Source organism: Notothenia coriiceps, unplaced genomic scaffold, assembly GCF_000735185.1.
Source record: "Notothenia coriiceps isolate Sejong01 unplaced genomic scaffold, NC01 NC01_scaffold00037246, whole genome shotgun sequence".
In the NCBI taxonomy this organism is placed as follows: Eukaryota; Metazoa; Chordata; class Actinopteri; order Perciformes; family Nototheniidae; genus Notothenia; species Notothenia coriiceps.
Genome location: NW_011369947.1, coordinates 10,756,249 through 10,765,279, shown reverse-complemented (window position 1 = coordinate 10,765,279; position 9,031 = coordinate 10,756,249). Strand labels below are relative to the sequence as shown.

General features: G+C 37.5%; 1 protein-coding gene across 2 annotated transcripts in view; it reads left to right on the top strand.

The window, feature by feature from the left end:
- Positions 1-5,310, top strand: part of sybl1 (synaptobrevin-like 1) — a 16,834-nt gene extending 11,524 nt beyond the window's left edge. For both annotated transcript variants that reach the window (XM_010794778.1, XM_010794777.1), the window contains exons 6-8: positions 3,703-3,770; positions 3,879-3,971; positions 4,497-5,310. In XM_010794778.1, the coding sequence (XP_010793080.1) occupies positions 3,703-3,770; positions 3,879-3,971; positions 4,497-4,565 (230 nt within the window). In that variant the 3' untranslated portion in view covers positions 4,566-5,310. The remainder of the gene's footprint in view (positions 1-3,702; positions 3,771-3,878; positions 3,972-4,496) is intronic.
- Positions 5,311-9,031: the final 3,721 nt, after the last annotated feature.

Below are 9,031 nucleotides of genomic sequence, written 5' to 3'. Positions count from 1 at the left end.
ATTCGTGTATGTATTAAGCTCACCAAAATATTATTGTATGAGGCATAAATAAGATTAGAAGAAGGGGTCAATACAAAAACAACACGTGACTTTGTCCGAAACAATTGTAGGTAAAATTTCTAACCGAAAATTAGTACAAACTTCTTAAGAAGTGATATACATGTTTACTCTTCAATTTGTAAAATAACTACCGATAAGTAAAGTGTGATAAAGAGAGGTAGAAGGAGACGATTGCTCGAGCAGAGTCGGCGTTGTCGAAAGAGCAGAGAGGGGAAGAAACGAGCCGAAGTCACGCATGCGGTACCCAAGCTCAAACGCACCTCCGCGGTGCAAAGAGGGTAGTTCAATGGCATAAGAATATTTAGCGTTTGTAAAGCGATCTTTGACGCATGGCGGTGAAAACTCGCATATAGGGGGAACATATTTACTCGGACTGTAAACGGGAATGTCGTTGTAGTGTATCGTCACCTGTTTTGGAGGGTGTGGGTAGATGAGGCGGGGTACCCTGGAAGAAAAGACTTTTTAATACATAACTTCAGTTTACCCCTCTCTTTGCGAATAGAAAGTCGTAGGGCAGAACCTTAAACACGGTGCTTAATGTGTATGAACTGGACAAACAGCTAGAGATTTTTAGTGAAGGTGACAGTTTTTCAGTGGTCAAACAACATCTTCGACAATTGGTTAATTCTGAGTACTTTTATGCTTGATCTTTCTGATGTTAGGGTTCAGCATTATAAGTACTTGCGACATGGGTAAATGTGAACACAATGCAGGTGACTTTGGAGGTACATTCGGCCCAGGGCCGTACGCACCGAGAATACCCTTTGGCTCTGTATTGAGGGGAAAACACATACATGTCGAGATGTACGGGTCTGAAATCACTTAACCCAAGTGTGGAGAAAATTTGAAAGCGGAGTAGACTTTCTTTCTCCACCTTACACGATTGGACCGGCCGGTAGAACCACAACGCACTGCATACCGTTCTGGTGCTCTACAGTCATAATGAACTCGCGAGAGTGGTGTTTTTTGGTAACACAATGATAGTGTCAAAAGCTGTGTAACCAGTAAAAAAAACTGAACGTGTTTTAAATAGAAAATTGTAACTGGTTGTAGTAGATCTATATTTAGCAAGAACGTGTTAAGTTGTGTCCTAGTTGTTGCTATGGTAGAAAGAGAAGAGTAACTGAAGGTTATGTATGAAAAAAGGCTCTTTATTGGCCAGGGTACCTCCAGGGCCTTCCCTCTCCTGAAGCGGTAGAGGGATTATGTTTAAGACATGACCGTGTTACTATTTGCGTCCAGTTAGCCAGTTTGGTGTTGTTTGCACTAAGAAAAATGTGTTATTTATTTCTACGTTTTCACTACATAATCACAGGTAGTGCCATCAACGTGGTTCAAGGTGATCTCGCCTAACCCCTACCTAAGACTCCTTACCGGCTCTTAAGTCAAAGTTGCAATTGTTATGAAGGTGTTATGGATTAACATATCGAGGATTTATACAAAGATAAAAGTGTTCATAACAAATATACATATACTTTTGGATAAAATAACATAAATTAAGCCAAAATGAAATTAACATCGAAATTGAAATGATTCAACTAAGGACGAACAGAACATAAACTCAGTATAAACATTAAATCAAACTTTTTTATTGACATTTTGTAAAACCTGACAAAAAAACAACTATCCTTATGTACTGCTTTTCCTTTTTCATCCTGTTCGGGGAGTGTGTATTATTCCAAAAGGACTTGTTTAATTTACCTGTAGAGCAAGTAATAAAAGAACATCGAATTAAGTTTTACCGACAAAGACGCAGTATTCCTTTTGGTACTCCTCGAAGGAGGAATTACAAAAAGCCTGAGATACTACGGAGAAGTCCAGCAGTGACGTAGCTCAAGTCGACTTGCTAAAACAGGAAACACCCAGCCGCCACCAACAAAGACGTCTTCCTTCCATGCTCATAAATCCTTTCCACTAAAGAATCTAGACATGTAACAAAAAATAAATATCGAGGTCTTCACTTTTAGTCCGGAGAGGTTTAAAGTCCAGAAAATTATGATGGTAGACCCGCGACGGTCACACTTCTTGAGCGATAAGTACCTGTATGCCGTCGCCGAACCAAACGCGAGCCCCCGACTGGATGAAGCAAACTTTGCGAAGATTGAAGGCCGCGCACTCCTTCGACTGGTGGCTGAGAGTTTTGAGAAGTCGTTTTTTTTCAATTGTCAACACAAAAGATTATGTGAGGAACAGTGTTTTTTACGGAAAGACTAACATTGAAGTGACGGTCGAAGACACAGAATAAAATGTACAAGAAAGGCCGACGTCGGATTACTTTTAAAAGTAAGCATAAAAAATAAGAAGTTAGTAAACTTAAGTTAATATAATAATCGGTTATAACGTTTCTTATAGTACCATAATAGAATACGACGTAAAATGAACGTGTTACTGACAGAGAATACACATACAAACGTAATGGTATAAATAGAATAAAACTCAGAACATTACATCAAGTAACCAAACGTAACACGTACTGTTAGTTAATAAATGTAAAAAATTTTCGAGTTATGTTAAAAAATTTTGTGTCACCTCTAAACAAAGACTAAATGTTTTCTCATAAATGATGCGGTAAGCAGGAGGACAGAATTACGTCTAAACTGACGCCGTTTTGCTTTTCTATAGGTTGTAGATACGAGCATGGTTTTATATATGTTTAATACATGTTTAATCGTGTTTTATGCCGTTTGCCAAGACTTGATAAGTCGCTCGTAAAACACAGGAGGTATGGAAACTAAGAGCACCATATGTGGTAAATTGTACAGCTAATATAACACAACACATTAGTTGTATTTCCTTTAACTTGTGGATAAAGAGTTGCTGCGGAGGGGGGTTAGATGCACAGGCTGCAGTGGAGACGCTGCGCACAGCTGATCGACAGCTGGGACACAAACCGCCAAATACAAAAACATAATGCAGATCCAGTCGTCATGACTCCACTCCGGAGGGATCCCCCGATCATTTCTTACAGTTTCTCATCAAGGGGGGGTCTCCTGTCCCCGGTACAAACACACTGCCTGAGGAAGGCTATGTGTATTTTTTTTCTCATTAACCTTTTTCGGACCACTTATTTATTTATTTTGGTGACGATCCGACCTCCATGCTGCTACTCTGGTTCAAACTGCATCCACCAAACAATATGATTTATCTCGACCTCCCCAAAATAACCAAAATCTGACACGGTGTGAGATGTCTTTTTAGTTTTAGCTGTTCTGTCGTCATTTCCTGTGATCTTCTCCATGCAGTCAGTCAAAATGAATGAATGAAAGGGCGTTTCTTTGACTATTTATAGGCAAATATGGGCGTTACGTGAAGCCCGCGAAAGCTGCGCCGCATTGCGAGTCGATTGTGATTTATAAAGGGAAACCGGCGTAGGACGTGCCGTACGCACTTCCCTTGCCGGTACGCAATGTTTTGTGAATGTCGGAACATTTCTGTACCTATTTTTTTGCTTTGTACTACGTAAGCAACCTTCCTACGTGAATACTACGCACGGCGTTATAAATGAGGCCCCTGGCCACAGAATTACGCAATATTTCTAAAAAAAGTCTCAAATGTCAGAATTCACGGATCATTTGACTTTCAACACATTGGGCCCCTTGTGTCTCTCAAGTTAACTGTGGCTCTCTTTCTTTCTTTTTGCAGACCTGGTTGCTCAGAGAGGAGAGAAGCTGGAGCTGCTGATTGACAAGACAGAAAATCTGGTGGATTCAGTGAGTTTAAATGTTTATCCTACTTGTCTTAATGTGCGTGATACTTTATTTTGACAGTAGTCTAAACAAACTGTAACTGATGTTACTCTCTTTCCATACTTTGTTTAGTCGGTCACATTTAAGACCACAAGTCGTAACCTGGCCCGAGCCATGTGTATGAAGAACCTGAAGCTGACTATTGTCATTGTGCTAGTGTGCCTGGTGAGTATGGGCAAAAAAAACACTATTATATATATATATATATATATATATATAGATTATTGATATTATTTTCCTATTTCCCTGAGTTGGAGCTTTTAACCAACTGCAGTCCTGATCACCACTGCCACATTCATTTATTCGCATGTTTGTGTGTGTAGCAAACCAGGAAAATAGTGTGAAATATACTTTTATTATTAAAAGGTAACATTTAAAACCAGGGCTCTATATATTTAAAGTCCTGTTATATTACAATGCATGGTTTTATGTGTAATGGCTTTCGGATCGAAATAGTGGTTTTAATGGGTTTTAGAGGAGACATTTTGTCCTTTTATTGAGTTTTTTATTTTAGTTACACACTGTTGAGCTGAGGTTGACCTTCGCTAAATGTATTCCTCTGGTGTACATTTATCTCGACCTCCCCAAAATAACCAAAATCTGACACGGTGTGGTGTTCCAACTGTATGGCTCACTGCATGATTAATCAAACAGGAAGTAAACTTAGTTTCTGTGCTGTTTTCGTTTTAGGTGGTCCTTTACATCATAATTTCTGCTTCATGTGGAGGCCTCAGCTGGCCCTCCTGTGTGAAAAAATGAGAGAAAATAAAAAAAGGAAGAGGGGGAGAAGCGCCTGATCACCTCTGCCTACCAGTGGACACAAAAGGAAAAAAAACCTGCCTTCCTCTACTCTTCTAGCTTCAACTTCCCCAGAAGACACATGATGCTCCTCCTCCAGGCCTCCTTCCCTCCCCCTTTCTTTGACAGCGTGCACATTGACTTGCCTTCTGGACGAGGAGTCCCACCTCATACCCACACTAATGACAGAAGCCATGTGGCCTAACACTGATGTGGAACAATAATCCTGTCTTGGTACATTCATCCTGTCTCATGCACTTAATGGCCTGATGTATCAGTTTGTGATACTGTCCTGCATCAATCTATGTATTTAATCCATTCAGACTGATACCGTACTGAGCCACTAAGATAGCAGATTGCTTTGTTTTTGTCCTGCTTTTCCTTTGTCCTGCTTTTCCTTTGACATCAACTGAAAAATACCTGACGCGCAACTACAGGTAGCATGTTGCAGATCCATCAAGAGGAAATCCCAAAAAACAGTGTCTGGTCCTCTGTTGTATAACGGAAAACTTATTTGTGACAAAACCAATGCAGTAAGTAATATGTCTCAAGTGGCAAATGTCTAATGAACAATGTTGATAGTGACCCTTTTTGCTTAGTAACACAGATTATTTTGTATTGCCAAGCACAGTAGTAGATTCTAAAAATGGCTGTTGTAAAATACCAGATATGATCACATGAATAAATATTGTACATTTGATTGATATTACTGACTCAGAAGATATAATGGTTCTTTTATAGCAACTCTTTTTTTTTTAGGAACTCTCTCCCACCTTCACCTTTTTCCTCTGCTAGGGTTTTTTTCAGTGTGCCCCCATGTTCTTTCTGTTAGCAAAATGCACTTTTTACATTGTACATACATTTGCTTCCTGTATCATAATGGTAAATAATCATTTAATTATTGTAAATCCAAATTTGAAATAATAAAATCTGATGGTATCAAGTGGTTGATCTCTTCAGAATAAAAACCAACAGAACATTTCATTCATTCATTCGACATAGCTGAACTGAAAAAGCAATTATTATTTCAGCATGTGATTTCAACTTTTAGCGACCTAGTTGTAAAGGATGACACAAACTCACACAGTGTGTGGAAGTACAGGCAAATAACACCAGATGTGGAAGAAGTAAGATGTATTACTTAAGTAAAAATAGCAATACTAAATTGTTAAAGTACTCTGTTTCATGTAAAAGTGCTGCATTCAAAATGTCACTTAAGTAAAACTACAAAAGTATCAGCATCAAATTATACTTAATTTTACAAAAGTAAAAGTAGCCTACTTGTTATGCCTAGGCCCATTTCAAAATCATGTATAAAATGACTTTATTATTGTCAGTGGTGGAAAAAGTATTCAGATTATGTACCTAAGTAAAGGTAGCATTAATGTCCAAATACTCCATTACAAGTAAAAGTCCTACATTATTAAGATAAATAGAGAAGTATTATCGAAGGAAATGTGCTTATAAGTATAAAAAGTAGTACTAATTCTGCAGAAAAATTGCCTCCATATGTGACATAATATATATGAAATCACAAATAATGCATGTGTCAATGTAATGAATGAGTATTATTTACGTTAACGAGGTAAATAGGCTAAAAGAAAAACATTGTACAGTAGGCCTACTTAATAATAATAATAATAATAAATGTTATTTGTATTGCACTTTACATTTGAAACAAACCTCAAAGTGCTACAGTACATAATAAAAAAAGATAAAACGTACTTTTACTTGAGTAAAAGTAGCCTACTTTGTTACTTCCCAACACTTAAAAACACTTGTTCTTCACTTCTGCGGAATAATATGAACTATTATATACTCTGACAGCAGTTTTGAATGACAATATAACGGTTTTTTCAGTTTCATTTTTTTCTGGTTTCTCGGATAAAGAGAAGGCGACCACCTGAAAGTAATTAAGACATCGTCACAGGCGCGCTCCCGTCGTCGCCGGCTCGCTCCCATGACAGGTAACGTTTCAAGCCATCAGTCAGGCGCAGTGTGGATATTTGTATTAACTTAACGGACCACTGTATGTCTAAATTGTTGGGGAAGTGTTAAGGTAGTTCTTTATGTGTCTTTCCCCCACATGTGTGAGCGACTTTAGTTAACTACTTGAAAGTACCAAAAGTTCAACCTCCTGTCAACTGAAATGAACCCACGCACTGTGGTCGACTGTTTGTTTGATAGCTAGCATGCTAACATTAAGCTAGCTAATTCAAGGGTTTTTTGTCAACCGTTACAACGCTCCATTTTAGTTTTTCAACTTTTGAATTTCATGTAGTCATTGTTAGTCCGCCTTTTTTAAACTTTATTTATCTATTTACTACGACTACCTCTGCTCCCGTGGCCTTTATATTAATACTAGTTTATCCCCTAATCTTTTAAAGTGTCTCTCAGGCGTTTTGGATACCGTATTTGAATCCATTTATGGACTTTAAGGAGTATTTTCCTTGCTATTTGTATAGTATGTTTACTCCTAGTCTAATTATAGACCTAACTGGCCGGGGGAGTGTTTGCTTGGAGTATAATCTGTCAATCATGTGCAGGGGGGTCAGTTGTTTTGATCACAACATGTTGCACCATTGACCGCATGTGTTACAGAAGCTAAGAAAGTTGAGGTGATTCAAACCAAAACAAGAATCATCTATCTATGTAATTGTGGCTTTAAATACAGCCTTGCAAGTTGATTAGAATTTGATATCTTGGATTTTCAATCTGTTTATTGTGTTAAGTTTTGCAGGGTAAAACATTATTATTCAGCAGTGGCACCTTTCAGCTGAGAGATAAGAACACAATTTGAATAGTCCATTGACAGTAAAACAACTGCAAACTAATTTAGAAAATTGTGTTTTTTGTGTTCATATCAGATCCTACCTTTCTCTCGTTTTTTTAATCCCAAATAACTGATCATGTTTTGTGTTTTGGACTGACAAATTCAGACATTTAAGACATCGTATTGGACTTGGAGAAGAAAAGTCAAATGATATGCACAAAAATATTTGTTTAGCCAACCAAAATGCTAATATGGTTTGCTATACTTTCATGAGCTGAAAATGTTAAATATTTTTAAACATAGACATGACCCTAACCGGACGTAATGGACATTATTCCTTTTTGACATTGATAAATCCCCAAAAATTAAGCCAGATAATTAATGCAAATATATATATATATATATAGTTTTAAGTACGAGGTCCAGTTAGAGAAAATGTCCCCATGCAAAGGTCCGGAACATCAAAATGTCTAAATTGCTTTATGAATTAGTGTGATATATATTGAAGTAGCATGTAGCTTTATCAACGTCTGCATGTAATCAACAACTGACTACCAAAAAAGAAAGAAAGTACAATTTTTNGTTTCACTTCTGGACATTACATTTGTGCTTACCTTTCCTAAAAAGTGATCATGTTAATATATGGAGATTATCCTGCTGAACATAATATGTATGTATGGCAGGGATATTCAACTAAAATTCAACGAGGTCCAGTTAGAGAAAGTCTCCCCATGCAAAGGTCCGGATCTTCAAAATGTCTAAGTTGCTTTTTGAGTTAGTGTGATATATATTGAAGTAGCATGTAGCTGTATCAACGTCTGCATGTAATCAACAACTGACTACCAAAAAAGAAAGAAAGTACAATTTTTAAAAAAAACAACAAAAAAACTATGTATTGTCAATTAACATTGAACTATACAGATATACAGTAAATACTGTGCATATGTGTAATGTTTCTCTCGGGCTGCTATTAAAAATAAAATAGCTTTTGTAAATATGTGCATCTTAAAAGTGCTTAATTTTAGATAAATAAAATAAAGTGTAGCAGCAGCTTGAGTTTCCCTTTTTCGTTGTTAACCGTTACACATCATGACTTAACAGTTTCAGACGATTACACATCATAACAATTGAACAGTTTTAAAGTTTCTCTTTCTTTCCCTCTTATATTGCAGTCCCTCACTCACTTTGTTTTATTCAGTGTGAGAATTGAGCTGGAACTTGTCCTGCCAGGAGTTTAAATCTGGGCGGAAATTGTGTCAGGGCCATTCTCATACACACATGCTGGTGCTTATTGGTTAACCTCGGTTAGCCTGCCCTGGAACGATATTTAGTTTTAATGTTGATCCTGGTGGACTGATCATATTGGGCTCTGAGACTGCTTATTTTTTGTGACCTCAGTTCTGACTTGAGGGAATGTTTGGTCAAGCATAGGGATGTCCCGATCACCTTTTTTTCTCCCGATCCGATTCCGATCATTTGATTTTGACAATTCGCCGATACCGATTTTTCCCGATCTTNATTTGTAGTCCTTGTGGGTCTTTTTGTAGTCCATTGAATGGGAGTACAGGGTAGACCCATAGTATATACGTTGGACCTGTGCCCTGTGTTCCCATTCAGTAATACCTGCTTTCAACTTGTCCTTAAAAAAAACAGA